The sequence below is a fragment of the Ascaphus truei genome, chromosome 8 (genome assembly GCF_040206685.1).
Source record: "Ascaphus truei isolate aAscTru1 chromosome 8, aAscTru1.hap1, whole genome shotgun sequence".
Lineage (NCBI taxonomy): Eukaryota > Metazoa > Chordata > Amphibia > Anura > Ascaphidae > Ascaphus > Ascaphus truei.
This window is the reverse complement of record NC_134490.1, coordinates 17,865,697-17,892,101: the sequence shown is the minus strand read 5'-3', so window position 1 is coordinate 17,892,101 and position 26,405 is coordinate 17,865,697. Positions and strand designations below refer to the sequence as shown.

Below are 26,405 nucleotides of genomic sequence, written 5' to 3'. Positions count from 1 at the left end.
AGGGCAGAGAGCTTGTAGTGCAATGTAAGGGAGGGCAGAGAGCTTGTAGCGCAATGTAAGGGAGGGCAGAGAGCTTGTGGTGCAATGTAAGGGAGGGCAGAGAGCTTGTGGTGCAATGTAAGGGAGGGCAGAGAGCTTGTAATGCAATGTAAGGGAGGGCAGAGAGCTTGTAGTGCAATGTAAGGGAGGGCAGAGAGCTTGTAGTGCAATGTAAGGGAGGGCAGGGAGCTTGTAGTGCAATGTAAGGGAGGGCAGAGAGCTTGTAGTGCAATGTAAGGGAGGGCAGAGAGCTTGTAGTGCAATGTAAGGGAGGGCAGAGAGCTTGTGGTGCAATGTAAGGGAGGGCAGAGAGCTTGTGGTGCAATGTAAGGGAGGGCAGAGAGCTTGTAATGCAATGTAAGGGAGGGCAGAGAGCTTGTAGTGCAATGTAAGGGAGGGCAGAGAGCTTGTAGTGCAATGTAAGGGAGGGCAGAGAGCTTGTAGTGCAATGTAAGGGAGGGCAGGGAGCTTGTAGTGCAATGTAAGGGAGGGCAGAGAGCTTGTAGTGCAATGTAAGGGAGGGCAGAGAGCTTGTACTGCAATGTAAGGGAGGGCAGAGAGCTTGTAGTGCAGTGTAAGGGAGGGCAGAGAGCTTGTGGTGCAGTGTAAGGGAGGGCAGAGAGCTTGTGGTGCAATGTAAGGGAGGGCAGAGAGCTTGTAGTGCAATGTAAGGGAGGGCAGAGAGCTTGTAGTGCAATGTAAGGGAGGGCAGAGAGCTTGTAGTGCAGTGTAAGGGAGGGCAGAGAGCTTGTGGTGCAGTGTAAGGGAGGGCAGAGAGCTTGTAGTGCAATGTAAGGGAGGGCAGAGAGCTTGTGGTGCAATGTAAGGGAGGGCAGAGAGCTTGTCGTGCAATGTAAGGGAGGGCAGAGAGCTTGTAGTGCAATGTAAGGGAGGGCAGAGAGCTTGTAGTGCAATGTAAGGTAGGGCAGAGAGCTTGTAGTGCAATGTAAGGGAGGGCAGGGAGCTTGTAGTGCAATGTAAGGGAGGGCAGAGAGCTTGTAGTGCAATGTAAGGGAGGGCAGAGAGCTTGTGGTGCAATGTAAGGGAGGGCAGAGAGCTTGTGGTGCAATGTAAGGGAGGGCAGAGAGCTTGTGGTGCAATGTAAGGGAGGGCAGAGAGCTTGTGGTGCAATGTAAGGGAGGGCAGGGAGCTTGTAGTGCAATGTAAGGGAGGGCAGGGAGCTTGTAGTGCAATGTAAGGGAGGGCAGAGAGCTTGTAGTGCAATGTAAGGGAGGGCAGAGAGCTTGTAGTGCAATGTAAGGGAGGGCAGAGAGCTTGTGGTGCAATGTAAGGGAGGGCAGAGAGCTTGTGGTGCAATGTAAGCGAGGGCAGAGAGCTTGTACATGGAGTTCTGTACTGTACTGTACAGAGAGCACTACACATGGAGTTCTGTACTGTACTGTACAGAGAGCACTACACATGGAGTTCTGTACTGTACTGTACAGAGAGCACTACACATGGAGTTCTGTACTGAATTCCAATTAGCTTAGCAGACTGCTAAACAGTAGCCCTATTTGCCTTGGTCAAATGATGAGCCCAGACCCGTGAGAATGGCCGTTACCTGGAGCTCCGCACACTGTGTTAATGGCAGTCGATTGTGAAGACAACAATTCATCTAAAAGACGCTGAGCAGTGGGAAGAATCTGGATTGAAGAGGACATGTAATTAAAAGTCATTCATACCGACACCGTTTTAACTGAACTACTAGCAACAGCGACTAATACGTTTCATGCAAATTCACGGTGTTCTTTCGCTGCAAATGGTCTAACATTCATAACATTATGAAGCACCTGCATGCAGGTCCGTCTGATAAGGTGAACTACAACGGAAATGCCATTGCTGTGTAGTCACCTGTTGTGGCAGCTCACTGATCAGGTACTGAGCAAACTTCTGTAACTGGTCTCTCTGCAGTCGCGATAGGGACTCCGAAACAGGGGCTCGCAGGCAGACTGCCGATGCCTTGGGGGGAGGGAGGAGAGAGAGAGAACAAGACATTACTTTTGCTGCACATTGGGTGTTTAAAATGCAGTTTATGGACATAGGCTTTTTATATCAATCTTCATGAACAGAGAACAGGGCACTTTACCACTTTGCCTCTTATATGAATCTGTTACGGTTACCAATAAATGCATTATTCTTATTTCTACGTAAGGAAGGGATGTCTAGTCTTATTTTCATGCAGTATTCCAATTAAAGCTGCAGCTCAGGCAATATCCTGCATGTGTGTTTTTTTTAATAAATCAGTTCTGTAGTAAGAAAAAATACTTTTAGCATTTTCTGTTTTAAAAAAAAAACAACTTTTTCTTGTATTCTATTTTAACAAGCATGCTTGTTCCTATAGCAATGATTTACATTCCCCATATTTAAAGATGTCGCCAAAATTTGCCGATCAATAGACGGAGAACAAATTGGCCAGCAGCTATGCAGTTTTTTACTGTAGGTAAGTAGAGATTGCCCACATGAAACTATTGAAGTTAAAAAAAAAAAAAACAACAGGAGCCTGAACTGCAGCTTTAATTCACATTGCAACGTCGGGAGTACATTTGTTGCACTGTAATCATTGGCTGCAATATAGGACTTGCTGCACTCTTAACGCATGGCAAGAGTCGAGAGAATGAACTCAGCTGACCCAGTCTCTAAACACAGGTAAATACCGAATAGAGAAACCGCTTTTCTTCACCATTTCAAAGCTGTGAGGTAGGGGCTCCAATCCTCTAAACCCCCCCCCCGACAGGTCAGGTTTTCAGGATACCCCTGCTTCAGCACAGGTGGCTCAATCTTCCACTAAGCTGCTGATTGAGCCACCTATGCTGAAGCAGGGATACCCTGAAAACCTGACCTGTTGCGGGTGTCTAAAGGATTGGAGTTGAGAACCCTTGATGCAAGGGTTTGCAATACACTGCACCCTTCAGCACTGAAGCCGATAGAGAAGCGGTGAAACGACATGGGGTCGTAGGCGAGGAAATATCCCGACCTTTTTGCTAAATGACAGTCACTGTTTTATTACTTGCGTCACAGTTTTACATGAATTGCATTGTTTTTTCGGCTTAGCTTACAGAGCTTGCTGCTCTGTTTGCTGAAGAAAGGTATTCAATGTCTCCCTTCCAAGACAAATTCAGCAATGACAAAGAACACTTATGAGCACATTCACGACTCCGGTCCCCAAACCTGTCTTGCCCCATATTCCCACAGCATACAGTGCGCACCCTGCAGCCGGGGATTCTGGGTAATGGCATGCAAATAAGCACTCCCTGCACAAACTCGGGAATTTCAAGAGATTTGTTTCTGGGCTGCACCTGGCATGTTTATCAGACTTCCACGTCTATTTCTCTAGGTGGTGAGGCAAATAGTCTCCAAGGGATCAATCAAGCGTAAAGAATGAAACAGTGATAACATCAGGCAGACAACTCCCATGGCGTTCCAAAGGTGATTAACCCTTGCTATCTGTAGCAGCTCCACTTACATTTTACTGGAACACACTAATAAAAGATCGATTTATTTTTTAGGGGAGGGACCTAGATTTTAAGACCAAGTTGAGGAAATTCTTATGCCAATGCCTTTCAAGCAACTTTACTAATGTGCAGTAACTTTTTTTGTTTATAGGAACAGCGGTTTATAATTCCATGGGCAATAAGCCGTATACTATGAGCAGAACTACCAGCAGCATACACCCTTGCTCAGGAGGGCTTACACTCTAATCTCATCAGCCAATGCACAGGTTATAGAGTTTCCCAAAGGTCCTGGGTCTGTAACAATTCAGAGAATCAGCTTCTAGTCCATTTAACTGCTATTTACAATGCAGGATGATCAGTAAATAGGAATACTGTCCAGCAACCTGCTGCCACCAACACATTACCCAGAGCCCAACAACACACTGCTTACTTACATTGTGTATTCTGAAGAGACACAGAGCCACAACATGGGAGCACCACTTGGCCCCGGCTCCGCAGGTACAGCTGCAAGAGGTGATCCGGCAGCGGTCAAACATCACGGCCACGTTGTAGGTGCCTTTCGGTGGCAGCATTTGTGGCGGGATCACTGTGGCACTCAGGTGGAAACCTGCAAAAGACAAAAACCATTCGATCCAGTTCCACCATTTTCTGCCATCCTGCACAGAAGAGAGCTATTTTCTGCCATCCTGCACAGAAGAGAGCTATTTTCTGCCATCCTGCACAGAAGAGAGCTATTTTCTGGAAGACCACAAAACACATTTCATCTATGAAGATGTTGGTTTCCTAAAAACAAGTATCACAAACAACAAACACATGTGCACACAGCTCTTTCCTAAGCAGAGAATGTGTGTGTACAATATAGGCCACTTGTAGATCTCAATTAGAATAGTTGTATTAAGCCTGAGCTTTTCTAACAGGAAATGATGCGTGTGTTGTTGCCCGCGAATGCTTAAAAAAAAAAAACCTGTGGCAGTCCCATCTCTGCAACATATAGAGAGGGTTAGATGAGCCGGGTCACATGAAAGCAACATTGCAGGTTTAAGATTAAAAGGATTTGCAATCATGAAAATGTGCGCTGCTTTATCATTAAAGTCACAACTAAATATCTCATGTATGTAAGTTACTAGGTCTGCCCCACTAGGGGGTCTAGTGGGACAAACAACTGCTCCATTTTTAACAAAATCCAATTGCTCTCAATGGGATTTTCTTTACTTTGGTACATATTATATAGTGCACTTTTTTGCCCCAGAATTGCACTGCTTTTGCTTTATACAGAAACTCTAAATACCCAACTTCATGTTACACATTTTAAAAAAATCCTTTAAGTGGGCAAAAAATATTATGCACTTTGTAATACAGGCGGTATACAGGTGTGTGTGTGTGCAATATATTTATATATACATACATACATACATATATATATATATATATATATATATAGTGTCTATATATGTGTGCGTGCGCGCCTCTGTGTGTATATGTCTGTATGTGTTTTGCAACACCTTCCTTACTGACAGCCCCACACCTCTGGAATGCCCTTGTCCTCAATACCACCTATCCACCTTTAAGACCCACCTAAAAACACACTTGCTTAACGAAGCATGAGTAGCTCCGTGGCCAACACTAGACACCTTATACATAAAGCTTGGCCTCCTGCAGACACACTTACCAGTATGCCCTCCTACTGTATCTGTATGTTCCTCCTACCAATTAGATTGTAAGCTCTTCGGAGCAAGAACTCCTTTTCCTAAATTTTACTTTTATGTCTGAAGCACTTCTTCCCATGATATGTTATTTGTATTACTTGTTATTTATATGATTGTCACGTGTATTACTACTGTGAAGCGCTATGTACATTAATGGCACTATATAAATGAAGACATACATACAGGACATACAAATATAATGTACAGACATACAAATATATAGGGTGCACCCATTACCAAAACCGTAGTCCCACTCCCCCGAGCTCTCACACTGAGTGGGGGGGGAAGAGACTGAGCTCTCACACTGAGTGGGGGGGGGGAAGAGACTGAGCTCTCACACTGAGTGGGGGGGGGGGGGAGAGAGAGACTGAGCTCTCACACCGAGTGGGGGGGGGGGGAGACTGAGCTTTCACACCGAGTGGGGGGGGGGGGAGAGAGACTGAGCTCTCACACTGAGTGGGGGGGGGAGAGACTGAGCTCTCACACTGAGTGGGGGGGGGGAGAGACTGAGCTCTCACACTGAGTGGGAGGGGAGAGACTGAGCTCTCACACTGAGTGGGGGGGGAGAGACTGAGCTCTCACACTGAGTGGGGGGGGAGAGACTGAGCTCTCACACTGAGTGGGGGGGGAGAGACTGGGGGAGAGACTGAGCTCTCACACTGAGTGGGGGGGGAGAGACTGAGCTCTCACACTGAGTGGTTGGGGGAGAGACTGAGCTCTCACTGATATCACGGTCATAGTAATATCATTGACCGTGACTCAGTGCAGGGGAACCCTGTACTGAACTACTGAACCACTGAAACTAGGGCTGCAGTTAAACATAAAACTCAAATGTGACAACTACACCTAACGTGCTAGAAAACAGATATAAGCCACACTATAATAACCATAAGCTGCTGTCAAGACATATTAAAAGCAATCACTTAACCCACCGAAAAGAAGACCTCATATTAAGGGGGGGACGGAGTGGATTCACAGAGCTCTGATACGGGATATCGGGTCTTGATTGGAGTTAACTGCCATTAAACTAAATATGTTACTTCATTTACACATTGTCATTAGGTCTTTATTGGAATGAAAGTTTTTTTTTTGCTACACTAACATTTGGAGTGCAGTGTCCCCGATTTATTAACCTACCCTTCCTTAGTGAAATAAATGATGACTTTTTATTTACACCACACCTCATTGGCAAAGAGGGTGAGTGAGGGTTTCCCTGTCAAAGGTGTATCCTAAAACACAGACTTCTAACCCTTAGGCCGAGTCCATAGAAGGACAGGCCGCGCTGAGCCGTGCGGACGCTCCGCGCTGAGCCCCTGCATCCTCCATGAGGATGTCTTTAGAGGGGGCTCACGCGAGCGTCCGCAGGCGTGCTGAGGGGCTGGATTTTTCAGCCGACAGAGTTCTGAAACACAGCTTGGCTGAAAACATCCAATCAGCGCGGAGCAGCGTCAACGTCATGGCGCCGTGACGTCGGCACCTTGACGTTGATGCGGCGCGGGCGATTGGCCCAGCGACGTCACTGCCCCGCCTCCCTCACTCTACCCCCGCCTCCGATCGCGCCCGCTGGCTCGCCTGCATGGGCATGAAATCGCGCAGATTTCAGCAGGCGAGCCTCAGCGCGCGGTCCAGCCCTGCTTCCCCTTCTATGGCCCCAGCCTTAGATTTGCTCAGTATATGGACCCAACAGAATGTACTGTGTATGTGTTAGAAGTCTCTCTATTCAAACATCATCAATTAACTGATGAAATCTGCAACTCTGCTTTAAAAGTGTAAACGCTCCTGCATGTTTGTTTAGGCCAGGGATGGGCAACTCCAGTCCTCAAGGGCCACCAACAGGTCAGGTTTTCAGGATATCCCTGCTTCAGCACAGGTGGCCCAATTTGATTCATTTCCAGTCTTTGACTGAGCCTCTGATTGAGCCACCTGGGCTGAAGCAGGGATATCCTGAAAACCTGACCTGTTGGTGGCCCTTGAGGACTGGAATTGCCCATCCCTAGGCTCTGGATATAAGGCTTTTGTAGTTTCTTCATGAGACGAAAGAACCATTATTCTGCCTTAAACCTTTTAAAAGCTTATATATCTTGCACCTACATTTACCCTTCCTAATCAGATTAAGCTCAGCAGATAACCTGCAACAACCCCAGTCTGCTCCCCACATCATCAGGCTGAACGAGAACTAGGAAGTGTATTTCAGAGCATATCGTTTTCACATTATTACTTTATGGTGCCTCCTATGAAACAGTTAGCAGATCAGCTGGCCAGTAAAAGGGAATTTTTCATAATGATGGTTAAAAAGCTGGGAATACATTCGGATTGCCCCCTGTATTAATGAGCTCATAAGCCATCTGTTTGTGCAGTTGGCAAGAGAAAAGAAAGCAAGCTTTATTGGGCTCAGCAAACAACTGCTGTGTGTATTACATTGTACTGCGTGTAGGAGGTGGATAGACGCATAGACAAGGCGTAGATCGAACACAAAACAGAGGCTCATAGGGGGTAACACACATGGAAATCATATAGTGTATGGTAATGGCACACGCCTTAAACACAAAATGCTTTCTCAATCTAATTTGTACAGTATAGACCTTTTCTGCAGAGCCTCATCATGCTTTCCACTGTGGTTCTTGTTATTATGTTTCTATTTTGCCTGCCAGCTGTTATATCTTCTCAAAACGGGGAGGTTTTTCATGCTTGGTGGAAAGTGTGTGTGTGTGTGTGTGTGTGTGTGTGTGTGTGTGTGTGTGTGTGTGTGTGTGTGTGTGTGTGTGTGTGTGTGTGTGTGTGTGTGTGTGTGTGTGTGTGTGTGTATTGAATGCAGATTATTTTATGATCATAGTACTGTATTTTGTCAAAAACCTTTGGGGTTTTTCGTTCCTGCTGCAGAAATTTGGCTGCCGATGCTGTAGGTTCCATAGCTGGCAGGCATCGCATAGACGCAAAGCTGCTCAGAATGTCTTCACCGCGTCTGCAAACCTCAGGCTTCTGTCTGTTACCTGGCCCCAGGGGGCTGCTTTCAATGCAGTTTTATTCATGTATGCCTCAGCCAAATAAGGGAACTCAATACAAGTTCTGTATAGTACCTCTGAGAAAATCTGCACACGTTATTAATAAGTACTTACCAAGAAGCAGAAACCAGTTTTCAAATGAATCTGTTGCCGAACTTCATTGAAGAGAGCTGCACTGTGTGCGTTAACTTATCAACCCAAGCAATAATATATGGGCAGTTCTACACAAACAGCCAAGAGTTTCCATATTAGGATAGAATTCCAGCTGCACCCTTATGGTACACATACGATCACCTCCAACTAGCGCTAGTAACAACTTCCCAGAAACAACTAATTGTTTCATGCAAATAATGAACGATGGAGACTTGTAACTGACAGTGATGTAATCCATAGAGAGGATTCAGTAGGGTCACAAAGAGATGCCATCATTTGGCTCCAGTTGGATGACTGGCTCCCGTTTTCCGTTAGCGATCATCAAGGCATGTGGCTCCCAACCACTAAACATCATTAGCTTTTGGTATTCGTTCTTTTACTACTGAAATCTTTTTTTCAAAAGTAATCCATCAAGGTAATATGTTTGGTTTTTATTGCACGGTACATATACATTGTGCAGGCACAAGTCCCTTACCAGAAGAGCTTGCAATCTAATGTTGCATGAAACAAAGGGTATGTAAAGTGACCTGCCCAAGAAACTGGGTTTCAAACTGTACAAGGTCAAATGGAGAGCCAACCCCCAGCTTAAAAGACAGTGTTCTTACCACCAAGCTGCCCCGTCAGCCCATAAGATAAAATATGGGATAATCTATGTACAATCCTACAAGTGAACTAGCATTGAATTTGGATGTTGAAAAAGATCTGACTCGTTGATTTCATTGGATGAAAGCGATAAGAGATAGTAAGTAAGACTTCACCTTCATGAAAGGCCCTGGAGTTGACAAGCCCACATACAGTGCACACTTAAACCTCTTACCTATCTGGAGAGGGTCCTTCACAGCTCTCATGCGGAACAGCTGCTCTCCTCGCTGGAACTCATCTGCACTACCGTTTGCCAAGCACGAGTATAGTCTACAGCAAGGGGAGACATTATTTGATTTTACAAATTAGATCCTCGAATTGTGTTTCATACTGAAGTATTCCCTGCCTTGTGGGTACATTTGTAATAACAATGCATCTGAAACCTCTTGGTGCTGGAGGACTGCAAAGCATTGAGCTACAGTGTATTGCACACTTCTGCAACACTACAGATGTTAACGTTCAAGTATAGTACGCAGGAAATGGAAGCTAGAGACGCACAAAGTGAATGGACCGGGTGATGCTGGAACTTAAGTTTTTCACTGACTTGCTTCTTGTATAAATGAATCTAAGCAAATCAGACGACATCAATATATTTCTTAAAATAAAAAGCGTTTGCCCGCTATGTGAAACGGGCCTTTTAAAAGATGCAGGCGCTGTAGACTTGAGGTGGATGGTATTGTCAGCGAGGAACGCCATTACATACCGGATATCCTCCTCGTTCTCCGGGAAGCTCCAGAAGGCGATGCGGAGCTGCAGCTGCTCAGGCACCGGGGGGTAAACCTTCTCCACTACTTCGAATGGAATGTGAAAAGCCACCTGCTTTGCAGACAGCTCCACCAATGGGTTCACCAGGCCATCTAAACAGGGCAAGGAAATAGGACCGTTAATAACAGGCGAGTCTCCCTAGCACTGTATGCAGCTATGAATAGAACCAAAACAGGATATAACCTATATTGTTGTGGATGAACAAAACCCAAAACAAGCGATATTGTGAAAAGTAGCCCCATTCATGGTTTCTTCTTCCACAGGACAAATATTCCAGAATTATATAATAAAAGTTACTGTATACTTCTCCCTCTCTCTGTCCTTATAGGCTGCGGGACAGTGTACATGGGTTTATACAACAAAATCCCATAGGCACAATAATTCCAAAGTGTTCCCAGTTTAATTGTTGTAGCCTAATACAGGTTGACTTTCCCCAAACTCATTTTGCGTTCCCTCCACTCTCTCCTAATTCGCCAAAATATACAAGACAGAGAATTGTCACATGTATTGGCAACTACTTTACATATAAAAACTAAAAATTGATCAAAAAATACCTTTGGTTTGTTTTCATTTTTAAACTTTATTGCTGAGGTTTTATGATTTACTGTAACTAAGAACAGGCCCAAATCGTATTTCCTGATTAGATGTGCATGTGTGTCCTACGGTTCTGGAAAGGTAGTGTACATTTCGCTATAGCCATCCATCGAAAGCAGCAAAATCAATTCAACCTGTTGCACAGCATTTTCATACAATATATATTATGCACAGCATTATACACAATGCACTGGCACAATAAATACCTGCTTCAAGGTATCACAAAATTATAGTAGTATAGGAGAATAAGTTGTATTGCTCACGATCAAAGAGTTTTATTGCTGTGGATACAACATGAAGACACAAGATTATAAAATTACCTATCCCCAAGAGCTATTTTGAAAGCCTTTGCTGACTGTTGAAAACAACTGTATTGTAGGTAGCATTACAGATTGATGAAGCAACACAACCTTTCTTGCACGTAGTTTCTACACACACGTTTGAGACCTTAAAAAGTATCTTCTTGGGTGAGAACAGCTTTCCTTCCATGCTTGGAAGGCAGTCAACATCACAAGGGTAGGGGACATGCTTTCTGTGGCACCAGTCAAAAGTTTCCCAGAACTTGGGGAGCGAAAGAAAAAAGGAGCTGCTCTCTGCAAAGATGTTCAGGTCTCTGCAAGTTAAACACGTTGTCATGACAGTACACTCCACCTCTTCCCCGGCCACTACCACCTATTTTTGAAGACCTATTTGATTCAAAATATCTTGACAAAGGGTGGATATCCTTGATTTGCCAGCTTCTTCTAAGCACGTTGCCGGAGGTTAAATGCCCAGATATGTTAAGTGGGTATTAGAGTTGGGTGAATTCACAGAGTTGGAAGAGTGGAAGGACATCTGCGAAGACAGCATCAAGCTGTCTCTGTACGGTCGTCAAAGAAAAAACACTTCTAAGCCACTGTTCAGATGGCACCTGACCCTGGTGGTGCGTATGCATGCCACCAGTAGTACCAAATCTCCATTTCCAGGGATGAACAGCATAGGTTTCTTTCACACCTGATGGCCCTGCCCGGTTCTATCCACACTATGGAAGCAGGGATTTTCCCTCGCTAACTCCATCATAGTCCCCACTTTGGCCCCAGATTCCAGGTTGGCCCTCCTGGGGAGGTCCCCTCCCTGCCTGTCCAAAGTGCGCACTTTATGGTCCAGGGCCAATGTTAATGTTTAGATAAAGTTGTTTTGTTTTTTTTAATACATCTGCGCTATGGTGTTCCTGTTTTTTCCTCTTTGGAGGTTGGCCCACACGCACATCTAATTCCGCAAGCAGTGCCACGGATTGGATTCTGCATTTATATACTCACCAGAATGTGAGTACAGACATTGAAGTCTTCAGCACTCCATTTATTTATTTATTTATAATAGACATATTGCGCTATTGGTTGTTATGTTTTATCTTTCATGTATGCTGTGATATTCACCGCTCCCTCAAACTTGCTCCTACCTTGAACAGTCTTTAGGTAAAGTTTAGGTAAATACAGCTTATTTATGCCCTGGCTTGAAAGGGCCTTGAGCAAAGTCCATACAAGCGGTTTCACTGCCTGTACTGTACTGATAACTTGTATGGACTTTCGGCAAAATTTTTCCATAACGCCTTTAACAGTGTTGATGAAGTTTGAACCCCCGATTGCTGAAGCAGTTGTAGAGTTTTTGGTTCTACCAATGCTCAAGCCACAATAAAAGATAATATTCTTGCTATAAACCTAGACAAATCAAATATGCTTTTGGCAGATCCTGCACATTACAATATTATCTATGGTTTTATGTTTATTTCACACACATTACAAACATTTCAGTCCTATGATGTAACAGTTACAATAGCTTCACTTTTACGTCAGTAAGTATTAGTCAGGCAGTACTCCAGGAGTTAACTGTTCCCATGTGGGGGGAAATACGATGGTGACACATTAAACTAGTGTTTTCCTGGCCAATAATCTACATAATCTAAATAAATACATCTGACTGGACATGACGTAGGTGTGCTGTGTACTACTTGTATCTATTTGATGTGGAGCAGAGGTGGAGCAGAGGTGGAGCAGAGGTGGAGCAGAGGTGGAGCAGAGGTGGAGCAGAGGTGAGCCTCCATGTGCATGTTTTAGACAAACAAAAAGTAAATAAGGAACATTTGCAGTCATTTTAATGATAGAAACCCATTGCAAACGTGCAGGCCACTATCATGCTTCAAAAAAATACCAATTTCAGCCATTTTTTCAGCACATCTATTTTTGTTCATATAAATACTGTGTGACCAGAGTGATAAAGCTCAAGGTATTTCAGTTCCTACAAATATATGTTTTGGGACTAGTAAATGCAACCGCTAGCACGAGCGGGGCCCTGCGGACCCTGTGTATCGGTTTGCGATCTTCTGTTCTTATTTATAGGCCACTGTTTATGTAACAACTGTTCCTCTATATGTTGGCGCTGCTGAATATGTTGGCACTTTATAAATAAATTATAATTGCACCAATAACAACAACAAATACTGCTTTTGAAGTGTAGTTGGCCTGAGTTTGCAAATCTCCAGATTACCGTGAGGTGCCTTGAAACACACACATTTCAGCAGGCTATAAATCCCCATGCACTGGAATTCATAGCACACTCACAACAGAAACATGTATATTTCATGATTTTGACGTTTGCAGCAATAAATAAACAGTTAGTCGTTTGATAAGGGATGGGGAATTTTTTTCAGTCCAGCAAATAATGAAAATAGCTCCTTCCTCTCGGCTGATATCCTTAAAGGCAGTAGAAAAAACGAATGGCGCACAGCCAGGGAGTCAGGTGTGGAATAAAAAACTTTTCCTTTATTGCAGCATGGTAGGAGACAAATTCACCCCCTTGGGGGACACAGACAGGGACCTTGTGTCCCCCAAGGGGGTGAATTTGTCTCCTACCATGCTGCAATAAAGGAAAAGTTTTTTATTCCACACCTGACTCCCTGGCTGTGCGCCATTCGTTTTTTCTACTGGACTTATCTGGATTCTGGATCCTTCTTGGCTTGCACGCCGGCAGAGGAACCCTGGAGATGACGTGAGTGGGGCATTTGGTTTAGACTGTTATGGTTAAGTCTGACTGTTGTCATTTAAGCTAAACTTACAAGTCTTTATTTGCCTGCCCACTCCCACTGGTGTCTCCAGGGGCAACATTATTTTGTTATTGGATGTAGTTGATGCGGGTTTGAGCACCCCAACTCTGTATCTATGATATCCTTAAAGGAACTACATGCTGACCTAACACCACCTCCACTGGTCTTTGCCAGATCTTCTATTAATCTGCCTGCTGTGAAAACCAACAGCTTACAGCCCCTGGAATAGTAACCATTTTATATGAATTAAAGCAGAAGTCCAAGCAGGTGTGTGTATGTATGGTGTGTATGTATGTAGTGTATGTGTGTAGTGTATGTATGTAGTGTATGTAGTGTATGTGATGTATATGTGGTGTGGTGTGGTGTGGTGTATGTGATGTATGTGTGGTGTATGTGATGTATGTGTATGTGGTGTATGTGTGGTGTGGTGTATGTGGGATTGTATTGTATTGTATATCTTTATTTATATTGCGCCATTAATGTACATAGCGCTTCACAGTAGTAATACATGTGGTAATCGAATAAATAACAGATAATATAAATAACAGATCATGGGAATAAGTGCTTTAGACATAAACATAACATTAAGGAAGAGGAGTCCCTGTCCCGAGGAGCTTACAATCTAATTATATAGATATATTATCTATATATATTTATATATTATACTATATAGGATATAGATAGATATTTCAGTATTAGGTGATACCTTTTTTATTTGGACTAACAATTTATGTCATAGGACAAGCTTTCGAGCGTTTTCCTCTCTTCCTCAGGTCAAACAATACTGATATACAGTACAAAAGGTTTCTGTACTTAGACAGGGATTGGAAGAAAAAAAAAGAAGAATAAAGAAGAATAAAGAAAAGAGAGGCACTGGAGGGGTGTTAAAACAGAGATAAGGAAGGTGAGAATTAGGGATATACCGGTATATATATATATATATATATATATATATATATATATATATATATATATATATATATATATATATATATATATATATATATATATATATATATATATATATATATACATACACACACACACACACCATGGGCGTCCGCAGAAATTTTTTCGGGGGGGGGGGCATAATTTATAACCACAGCGCAATGGCGGTCCCGGCTGCGGCACAGATTGGTCCCAACTTGGGAGTGAGACGGCTTTCAATGGTAGTAGTGTTACCAATGAGAGCCGCATCACTCCCGAGTGCTACCAATGACAGTGCGCTGCGCTTCCTCCTGCGTAGCAGCATAGGCTAGCCTACCACTAGCTGCCTGCCGCGGCGCCAGGGGCACCCACCCACCTCCGTCCCGGTCCACCCACCTCCGTCCCGGTCCACCCAGAGTCTGTTTTTGGCGTTTATAGCGCCGTAAACGTACTGTACGGCGCCATAAATGCCAAAAACAGCCCAGGACTGCGAGTGATCCAGGCAGAGCCGCCAACAGAAATCATGGGGCCCAGGACAAATGAAAGGAGCAGGCCCCCCCCCGAACCCATAGCGCCCCCCCCCGAACCCATAGCGCACCTACCACGAAAAAATATCTTTTAGAGCGCAACTTTTACTTAACTGTTTTCTTATTGTACTACAGAATAAAACATTACAATGCAACCTGTTTATTTTTATATTTTCAACAAAAGACATGTGTCTGCCTGCCTGGGTGAGTGGGTGAATGACAGTAGAATGACGGTGGGTGAATGACAGGTGAATGACAGTGGGTGAATGACAGGTGAATGACAGTGGGTGAATGACAGGTGAATGACAGTGGGTGAATGACAGGTGAATGACAGTGGGTGAATGACAGGTGAATGACAGTGGGTGAATGACAGGTGAATGACAGTGGGTGAATGACAGGTGAATGACAGTGGGTGAATGACAGGTGAATGACAGTGGGTGAATGACAGGTGAATGACAGTGGGTGAGTGGGTGAATGACAGTGGGTGAGTGGGTGAATGACAGTGGGTGAGTGGGTGAATGACAGTGGGTGAGTGGGTGAATGACAGTGGGTGAGTGGGTGAATGACAGTGGGTGAGTGGGTGAATGACAGTGGGTGAGTGGGTGAATGACAGTGGGTGAGTGGGTGAATGACAGTGGGTGAGTGGGTGAATGACAGTGGGTGAGTGGGTGAATGACAGTGGGTGAGTGGGTGAATGACAGTGGGTGAGTGGGTGAATGACAGTGGGTGAGTGGGTGAATGACAGTGGGTGAGTGGGTGAATGACAGTGGGTGAGTGGGTGAATGACAGTGGGTGAGTGGGTGAATGACAGTGGGTGAGTGGGTGAATGACAGTGGGTGAGTGGGTGAATGACAGTGGGTGAGTGGGTGAATGACAGTGGGTGAGTGGGTGAATGACAGTGGGTGAGTGGGTGAATGACAGTGGGTGAGTGGGTGAATGACAGTGGGTGAGTGGGTGAATGACAGTGGGTGAGTGGGTGAATGACAGTGGGTGAGTGGGTGAATGACAGTGGGTGAGTGGGTGAATGACAGTGGGTGAGTGGGTGAATGACAGTGGGTGAGTGGGTGAATGACAGTGGGTGAGTGGGTGAATGACAGTGGGTGAGTGGGTGAATGACAGTGGGTGAGTGGGTGAATGACAGTGGCTGAGTGGGTGAATGACAGTGGCTGAGTGGGTGAATGACAGTGGGTGAGTGGGTGAATGACAGTGGGTGAGTGGGTGAATGACAGTGGGTGAGTGGGTGAATGACAGTGGGTGAGTGGGTGAATGACAGTGGGTGAGTGGGTGAATGACAGTGGGTGAGTGGGTGAATGACAGTGGGTGAGTGGGTGAATGACAGTGGGTGAGTGGGTGAATGACAGTGGGTGAGTGGGTGAATGACAGTGGGTGAGTGGGTGAATGACAGTGGGTGAGTGGGTGAATGACAGTGGGTGAGTGGGTGAATGACAGTGGGTGGGTGAATGACAGTGGGTGAGTGAATGACAGTGGGTGGGTGAATGACAGTGGGTGGGTGAATGACAGTGGGTGAGTGAATGACAGTGGGTGGGTGAATGACAGTGGGTGGGTGAATGACAGTGGGTGGGTGAATGACAGTGGGTGGGTGAATGACAGTGGGTGGGTGAATGACGGTTGAATGACGGTGGGTGGGTGGGATAATGACGGTGGGTGGATGAATGATGGTGGGTGGGTGGATGAATGATGGTGGGTGGGTGGGTGGGTGAATGACAGTGAGTGAGTGGGTGGATGGGTGAATGACAGTGGGTGAATGACAGTGGGTGGGTGAATGTTGAATGTGGGTGGGTGAATGACGGTGGGAGAGTGACTGGGTGACAGTGACAGTGACTGGGTGGGTGGGAGACAGTGACTGGGTGGGTGGGAGACAGTGACTGGGTGGGTGGGAGACAGTGACTGGGTGGGTGGGAGACAGTGACTGAGTGGGTGGAAGACAGTGACTGGGTGGGTGGGAGACAGTGACTGGGTGGGTGGGAGACAGTGACTGGGTGGGTGGGAGACACGGGAGGTGGGCCGGGGGGCACGTGGGAGGTGGGTGCGCGGGAAGCTGGCCAAGGGGGGGAAGCGGGCCGCAGCGGAGCTGGTACTTCCCCCTCCATCCCACGTTGGGAGCGGGAGGGGGAGCGGGCCGCAGCGGAGCTGGTACTTCCCCCTCCATCCCACGTTGGGAGCGGGAGGGGGAGCGGGCCGCAGCGGAGCTGGTACTTCCCCCTCCATCCCACGTTGGGAGCGGGAGGGGGAGCGGGCCGCAGCGGAGCTGGTACTTCCCCCTCCATCCCACGTTGGGAGCGGGAGGGGGAGCGGGCCGCAGCGGAGCTGGTACTTCCCCCTCCATCCCACGTTGGGAGCGGGCCGCAGAGGAGCTTGGCTTGTACTTCCCCCTCCGTCCCACTTTGGGAGCGGGGGGAAGCGGGCCCTGCGCATGCGCATGCGCGCCGGGACCGCAGGGAATCGGCGCCATTTTTTTAAACCTTTTTTTTAAAATGTATTTAATTAACTGTTGCTTGGCCGCGCAGGGGGCCCGGCCTGACCCACGGGGCCCGGGAAGCAGTACCCTTTGTCCCCCCTGTGCCCCCCTGTTTGCGGCCCTGGATCCAGGGGGGGGCAAGCGCCCCCCCTTGGCCCCCCCCTGCGGACGCCCATGATATACACATATATATATATATACATATACACACACACACACTTTTTTGTTTTAATATACGCCGCACTTGATTACCTTTATTGAAAATTACTTAAGCTGCCGATTGCTTCGTTCTCCCGTGATCGATCAGCAAAGATACTTTCCCGGGGTTCACTAATTGGCCGCCTTTGAGTTTCAAATCAATCCTTCAGTCAGTGTAACTCAGCAGCTATAATGTATTCTTATATTACTAAGGTAACATTATCTATTGTTACAGTTTACAGCTCTATCTGCTGGGAATATTGGCAACAAATTATCACAAACAGGAAAATGTTGCAAAGATCTTGCACTGCTGGGGAAGTGTGCTAAAACCTGCTATAGAAATCAAAGGATGCTCAGTATATTAATATTCATTAAAAATAGCATTAAGTGTTGAATTTTAAAATAATAAAAAAAAAATATAGTAGTAATAATATCTAATACTTCCGAACAGATTTAAAAACACACGTAGGATTGTCATGATAATATCATGAGATATTATGTATTTTAATCCATCTGGTGCTTCAAGGGTTAATGAAGGTACAATTTTAGTTTACAAATACAATATATGGGGTTTATGACTTGTTGTGGATCTGTGCTGGATTTCAAAGGGAACTTAAATGAAGTTGGATTTTAAAAGTATGAAGGAATGGTTTATGGCCTGTTAACCCCTTGGCCAGGCATAGTGTTAAAAACTGATATAGTCTCAAGATAAGGGCAATTGTTTTGCCAGAGATGGGATTAAAATATGGCTTTTTTGGCAACTTTATGAACAGGAATCATTTTAGAGCTAGCTTCAAAGGCATTCTCTGGAGGTTTCTGCAAGGTTCAGGGGGCGTGGCTAAGAAAGTATTCAACCAAAGAGTGTCTTTATAAAAAATTTAAATATCCTGTGACGTCATCTCCTCTACATAATAAGAGTTACAAATCTGTAATCATGGCACAGAGTGGCATGTACGGACACCACACACTGCATGGTTAAGAGGCACTAAGGGACAGATATCCATATGTTGCTCAAATTTAGGATTAAGACAGTCGTGATTAGTCTCGTTGCATCCGTAATGACTGCCTGAATCTATTGATGCTGCTCATGTGTGTAAGTATTACAGAAGGAAAGTTATGAGTGCGTTTAGATATTGAGAAAAAAAGTTTCAACGTTGTTTGCAAGTTTTTTTTTTTTTATTCTGTCGTAAAACTGGTATTTGATGTTTTATCCAGTTATTTTGAGAAACTGTTCTGCACTCATTGTAATTGTAATCCTTTTTCTGTAACCCAAGCAGTGTGTGTATATGTGTGCGTATATATGTGTGCGTGTACGCATATACATACATACATACATACACACACTGTGTATGTATATATATATATATATATATATATATATATATATATATATATATATATATATATATATATATATATATATATATATATATATATGTGTGTGTGTGTACACACACACACACACACACACACACACATATATATATATACACACACACATATATATATACATACATATATACACACACGTATGTACGTACGTGTGTGTGTATAACATTTGTAACTAAATCTGATGTTGCAGACTAGCTGTACTTTTTATTAAAGCAGTGGAGCGGCTCATGGAAAAGAAAAAATATACATTTTCAATTGGTCACATCGAAGAGATTATTTCAGGGTTTCTTTCCTTCCAATAAAAAAAAATGTCCAAATGTTCGAGTGGGTTAACCATTAGGAGGGAAAATCAATACAGGAAAAGGGGGGAGCGGGGATTCTACAGGGTTATTACCAAAATTGGAATGGTCGTAGCAGTTTCTTCTATTTCAACAACCAAAGACAATGCAATGCTGTAGCCAAATATTTACTAAGGTCTGGAACTGTCTCCATGGGAGCTTTAAGGAATTGGTTAACACACATGCATTCTGATAACAGCGGTGATGGTCACTAACCGGAGCAATTCATTGGTAAGAACCAAGTATGGATGGATGTCTATCTTTATTTATATAGCGCCATCAATATACATAGCGCTTCACAGCAGTAATACACGTGACATAATATAACACAACGAGAATAAGTGCTTGTGTCATAAAAGTAACAATAGGAAAAAGGAGTACCAGAAGAGCTTACAATCTAAGTGTTAATTAGGGAGAACATATAGAGACAGTAGGAAGGTGTTCTGGTATGTGCGTCTGTGAGGGGCCAAGGTCGATTTATGTGTATAGTATCAGCGATAGAGCTACCCATAAGCTTCGTTAAAGAGGTGTGTTTTAAGATGGGTCTTAAAGGTGAATAGAGAGGGTGCTAGTCGAATATTGAGGAGAATTACATTTCAGAGGTGTGGAGCAGTGAGTGAGAAAGGTTTAAGGCAGGAGAGGGCTTTAGATACAAAAAAGGTAGACAGAAGACATCCTTGAGCAACACACGCAAGAGCCAGAACGTTGCATAGCGAGACATTAGGGCTGAGATGTAAGGAGGGGCAGAAGGGTGTAAAGCCTTAAAAGCGAGTAGGAGAATTGTGTGTGTAATACGGGATTTGATAGGAAGCCAGGAGAGGGATTTCAGCATGAGAGACGCCAAGACAGATTTAGGAGTAAATGATTATAGCAGCAGCGTTAAGGAAAGATTGCAGGAGAGAGGTAGGAAGGCCGGACAGTAGAAGGTTACAATAGTCGAGAAGGGAGAGAATGAGAGTCTGCATTAGAGTTTTAGCAGTATAGCGCAGAGGAAAGGGAGTATATTTGCAATGTTACCGAGGAAAAAAACGACAGGTTTTAGATACATTGTGAATGCGAGAGGAAAATGTGATGGAAGAGTCAAATGTTATACCGGGTGTATGATAGTGCTGCCAACAGTAATGTAGAAGGGGGCAGTAGGGCCAGGCCTGATAGGAAGTATTACACGCTCCATCGTTGACATGTTAAGTTTGAGTCGGCAGAGGGCCATCGAGGATGATATAGTGGAGAGACAGCCTGAACAGCAGGTGTAAGGTTAGGGGTTGAAAAGTAAATGTGTCTTCAGCAGAGAGGGGATATTTGAACCCAAGAGATGTGATTAGGTCACCTACAATTCCTTCTCTGCATCATCTGCCTTAGATGGCCATCTTGTTTTTCTTTTTTTACATCTGTGTTTAACTCATGGAATCTTTGTAAATCCGTATTGCTGACCTGAGAAACAAATACAGTCTGCTTTCCGCGCTTGGGCTGTCCAGAATCTTCTATGGAAGTCAGTCAACCCTTGCGGCTGTGTATGTGGAGCATCTCCCCAATAACGCTCCTAAATGGGGACTCCCAACCGGAGACCCCAAAAAGACAAGAAAAAAAAACACACACAGCGCACCGGGGATTAATGTAAACCCAATAATAAACTGGATGTGTAACCTTAGCGTAAAGCCTCCAATAAAATATGGGTGATAAAAATTATTTATTCATAGTAAGAGGTCTAAAAGACCACACACATAATAAAAACACAAGACAAATTGTATAATTGCCGCTCTAGTGCTGCAGTGTGCACACACACTATAAACAAATAACATACAAATATGACAAATGTTAAGACTCACTGGTCACAAGAATGCCCAAAATAGCAGTGATAGTCTGCATATAATAGTCAGAATACCAATCGCTGGGCGATAGGCTGTAAAGGGGGAGACAGGCACTCGCCACAGAAGCTGGAGCCACTCGCTGGCTGATGATCTCCGCGGCTGGTGCAGTCCGGACTGTTTAGCGCCAGCGAGTGGCTCGCGCTTCTGTGGCGAGTGCCTGTCTCCCCCTTTACAGCCTATCGCCCAGCGATTGGTATTCTGACTATTATATGCAGACTACCACTGCTATTTTGGGCATTCTTGTGACCAGTGAGTCTTACCATTTGTCATATTTGTATGTTATTTGTTTATAGTGTGTGTGCACACTGCAGCACTAGAGCGGCAATTATACAATTTGTCTTGTGTTTTTATTATGTGTGTGGTCTTTTAGACCTCTTACTATGAATAAATAATTTTTATCACCCATATTTTATTGGAGGCTTTACGCTAAGGTTACACATCCAGTTTATTATTGGGTTTACATTAATCCCCGGTGCGCTGTGTTTTTTTCTTGCTGACCTGAGAAAGCTTGTCTTATAACATCTATTATTAGTCCAAATAAAAAAAAGGTATCACCTAATACTGAAGTACTCATTTACACTGCACTAAAAAGAGAAAAGACAAGAGGTAGCCGGACAGACCCCTGAGGTATGCCCACAGTTAGGTCGACAGAGGGGGATGACGTGTTGGCAAATGAGACACAAAGTACAATGGGAGAGGTAAGAGGAAATCCAGGATAGAGCTCTGTTACAGATACCAAGAGTATGGAGAATGTGAAGGAGAAGTGGGTGGTCCACAGTATCAAAGGCTGCAGAGAGGTCGAGCAATATAAGCAGAGGTTGACCTTTGTCTTTGGCAGCATGGAGGTCATTAGTTAAATTAGTTAAGGCTGTTTCAGTGGAGTGAGCAGTGCAGAAGCCAGACTGTAGGGAGGACCTACGAAACAATAGGAGGTGAGAAAATGGAACAACCGAGAGAACTAGGCATTCAAGGAGTTTAGAGGCCAAAGGCAGGAGGGAGACAGGACTATAATGAGACAGGTAGGGTCAAGCTTGCGGTTTATGAATAAGGGTATACATGTTGCGTGTTTGAATGGAGGAGGAAAAGATATAAGAATAGAGGGAGGAGTTGAAAATGTGCGACACTGTCATAATATTGTCTTTTCTATAAAAATAAATATATTATATACCACTGCAGTGTACACAGTGCAGCACACAGATTTTTTTCATATGTGCCTATGCCAGTGGCTGTAATGTTACCACTAGACCATTCCCCTCTCACCTAAACAGAGAAGAATATTGCACACAGAGGAGAACATGTATATATGGGTTTACAATGGCAAGAACACTACTAGATACAGAAGGTACAAATATGGTAGAGAAATGCTCACAGTTTGCAGAGTGCCAATGAGGTATTCCCAGTGCCTGCAAATGCAAATAAGCCTCTTGTTGTTCACTCCAACAACAATGAAGTAGATATGGGGTCGTTGATCGAGCCACCTGTGCTGAAGCAGGGATATCCTTAGAACCCGACCTGTTTGTGGCCCTTGAGGACTGGAGTTGGCCACTCCTTAACTAGATGAAAGGTTCTCAAACAATGGTCCGTAGACCACCGGAGACCCCCCGCAGACTTTAGTAGTGATCCCTGAAACTCTTCAAACTTTATTTCTGGAAGCTCCTTGCTACAATGTGTGTATTATCCATCACTAATAAAAGGTATATCTTTAAGTCCAGTTAATTAGATATAAATCTTATAAATATATACACAGTAACAATACCTATAAACAGAGTCACATCTAAATACTGCAGAACATCAAATTATTCTTAGCACTGAATAGGTTTATAAAAAGGAAACAAGTTAGATGAGGTACAGGTGACAATGGGGGGGGGGAGGAATCTTTAATACTCAAAGTGTGTATGTGTATGCATGCGTGTGTGCGCGTGTGCATGCATACGTGTGTGTGCGCATGCACACAGGCGCATGCATGCATGTGTGTGCGTGCGCATGCATGTGTACGCGCATGCGCTCATGCATACGTGTACGCGCGCGCTCGTGCATGTGTGCATGAGTGTGCGTGTGCATGCATATGTGAGTGTGCATGCATATGTGAGTGTGCGTGTGCATGCATATGTGAGTGTGCGTGTGCGTGTGCGTGTGTGTAATTTTTTGTACATCTTATGCACTGGAATAAGAACCATCAATTTTGGATATCCAATGATTAAATATCATCCAAAATATTTAGCCGCTATAAAACGGACCTCATAGTATAATTCAAGTATTTAACAACAATAAAAGCAGGTGTCTACGTTGACCAAGTTTACAGACTGTTTACCTGCTTTCTTGTTCTGCCTTAACTCGGGGGTCCTCATGAAGGTGTTGACAGTAAACATACATAGACTATAGTCAAAGACCCAGCCTACCATGACAATTGAGAAAAATACAGTCACTGAGGTTATATTAAAAAAAAGAATAAAATACGAAAAAAGAAAAAAAAACTTGTTGGAAGAATGTATACATTGTGAATGCACTATTCTACATGACCATTTGTATGGTTCTGTTTCAATGGTATAAAGCTGGCTGCCTCCAATGGGCCTTGTGTATGAAACCAACACATGGAGCTAGAAGAGAGACAAGAGCCTCAAACTTATGTGGTGAAGATATTTATATATTAGAATTAGTCAACATTTATAGAAGTTACCTACGTACTCTGCAGTGCAATAGAATTAGAAATGAACCATAGTGCCAGTCACAACAGAGCTTATAATCTAATGGGTAAGATCACTTCCAAGCAGACATGTCCAAATTGCCACTTTGGGCACACATGCTATTGATTTGCAAAACCTAATATGAAATATGTGCTGTATGTAGAGAAAAATGAGGGAGAGAATGGATCTGGCTCTTACCAATGTTTTCCATTTGCTCTCTATTCAAAACATCCCTCCATCAACAACCTACAAGGGTACTGATGAACACACCTCACCTTTCATTTTGACAGTGGGGGAGTTGGGTCCTGCTGATTGCTTCCTCCATCCTCTCCAATTCTGGCACAGGCTTTCTGCCTCCGAGATAAAGGAGCAAAGAGAGTCCTCCTCAAAGCGGTCTGAGTCTTCAAAGGAAAACCTTTCGCCGTCCTCCCACTCAGCAAACATGAGTTCCATCACATCAAATGGGCCAAGCAAAACTAAAATGTGTCTTTTCACACGATCAAAAACTCTGCTACAACCAAAAAATTCAGATGCACTCGAGCGTCATTCTACTGAAAAAAAAAGTAATACTTGATCCGCAAGTTCTTTAAAAACGACTTAAGTTCTATTATACTAAGGTCATATGTTTGATTGACACCCTGTAAAAAGATGGTTCATTTTAACACTGCTGCATATTGGTGGTTAGGAAAAAAAAGTTATTTTTTAACTCACAAAGTCATTGTGTATCTCATCCTCTCTTCAGGGTCGGAATATATTGGAAATCCGTATGTTGTGCTTATCTTAAACAGTTGCCACCAATTCCGCCCACCCAAATAATAAATAATGTGCTAAATTGATTCTTCTATTCTCCACATTGCTCAAAGTCCTAAAGGTGTAGGAAAAATATTAAATATATATTTTTCACTAAGTATCTAATGGTGAAGTTATTGCAATTATCTAATCCAGGAGGGATGAGTGTCAATGATAAAAAAAATAAGAGATTAAACATTGAACAGTGCTAGACATGTCTCCAAGCGCCTGCGTTTTTATACTTCAGAGGTTGCAACATTTTTATACATTATGCCAATATTAGCCATGTCACAAAAAAAAAATGTGAAGTTGGGGTTATCCAAAAGGGTGGGGGGTGGGGGGGAAAGAGAAATATCCAAAACAAAACTTAGTACAAAGATAAATTAATTGTGGTACAACAAAAATGTTTTCTCTTGGGACACCTTCCACTGACAGATACTCCTGGGTCCAGTCAGGTTATGGGATGTGAGTATCAGCAAAAAAAAATAAAAACAAAAAAAAATTATTTCTGGGGAGTGACTTTCCCCAGGAATTATTTTATTTTTATCTGAAACACACAGAATGCAGGATTTTGTCTTGATGCATCCTTGTTATACTTAGATTATTGCTTCTCCTACTGGTTTCCAATCCCAATATTCAGGTTTTCAAATTTCAAAATAAAATAGGGGGAAATGTCCAAAAAGAAGAAGGATGTAGATATTTGTTTGTTTGTTTTTGCCCCACAGCCGATGCCCCTCCCCTTGTTGTATGTAGGTTAGCGACTCATCATACATATGACCCGGTTCCGTGATGTCTTGATACGGTCTGTCTTGTTGATCCCAGGTGTCTTGAAGGCCAGGACAGGTGGTGCAAGGACCGAGATGTCAAAACCGGATCCAGAAACGGCCACCACCGGGTCCCAGGATCAGACCTTGCACACAGCCAGCTGATCCCCTCGCTCACTCCTCCTTCCAAAAAGCTGCCTCCTCCAATCCTGCCAAAAATGGAAACATCTTTAGGAATGGGACTCTCCTCGTCTCCCCCCTCTCCCTGTCTCTTTTGTCTCCCTCAGACACACTTATATAAATAAAACACAAGCCAAAAGGGGACTGAGCTGCCCGGGTAGGGTTATGTTAGGCCCCCTGTTCGCCTCTCGCTCACACAAAAGCCTCCTGCTCCCCTCCTCTTCCTGCCCCCAGCTTCTCTGTGTACTAATTACCCCGGTGTGTGTGAGAGAGAGAGCAGGTACCCCCTCCCTCCCCTAATTCCTCCCCTCCCTTCACATACACCATGGAGCAACGCAGGAGGTTGGAACTCCCATTCACCCTCCTCCTCCTCCCCCCCAGCTTCCTCTCCACCCCCCCAGCAGCCCCAGCATCCTCTCCCCCGGCTTCTACCTGGAGGAAAAAACTCGATCAGCTGATCACCGCTTCCGCCCTCGTTCTTCCGGCTTCCTGTACCACAGAGTAGCCAGCGTGTGTGCGCGCCAGGACGAGACTGTCTGGTCTATGCACGGGACTCTATGGTGCGTGGGTACAGAGACAGGTGCAGGATAGTGCACACAGTCACTTCTCACTGATATTTTGTCTCATAGACTTCAGTGGAGTTTCACCAAGTCTGTCATCTTCCATTGATGTGTGATTTTTATTTTATCCTGCAATATTTTGCACATTTAAGTAGGCAGCACACTGTAGCTCATCTACTACGGGTTGGAGCTCAGATTCTTCCAAGTAATTGCTATGGAAGTCCCCTAGCACAGGGGGGGCTCAACACCAGTCCTAAAGCCCCCCAC

The 26,405-nt window shown here is 44.3% G+C and overlaps 1 protein-coding gene across 8 annotated transcripts in view; it reads right to left on the bottom strand.

Moving 5' to 3' along the window:
* The window catches only part of ZSWIM8 (zinc finger SWIM-type containing 8), a 69,660-nt gene extending 43,498 nt beyond the window's left edge, over positions 1-26,162 (bottom strand). For 3 of the 8 annotated variants that reach the window (XM_075610642.1, XM_075610643.1, XM_075610645.1), the window contains exons 1-7: positions 24,121-25,826; positions 23,473-23,556; positions 9,698-9,851; positions 9,170-9,264; positions 3,926-4,098; positions 1,891-1,998; positions 1,601-1,682 (exon numbers count right to left, since the gene is read on the bottom strand). In XM_075610642.1, the coding sequence (XP_075466757.1) occupies positions 1,601-1,682; positions 1,891-1,998; positions 3,926-4,098; positions 9,170-9,264; positions 9,698-9,851; positions 23,473-23,556; positions 24,121-24,298 (874 nt within the window). In that variant the 5' untranslated portion in view covers positions 24,299-25,826. Of the gene's footprint in view, positions 1-1,600; positions 1,683-1,890; positions 1,999-3,925; positions 4,099-9,169; positions 9,265-9,697; positions 9,852-23,472; positions 23,557-24,120; positions 25,852-25,900; positions 25,965-26,010 lie in introns of those variants that run through there. The other 5 variants (XM_075610644.1, XM_075610646.1, XM_075610640.1 and 2 more) reach the window with 4 other exon arrangements.
* Between the last annotated feature and the right edge of the window lie 243 nt (positions 26,163-26,405).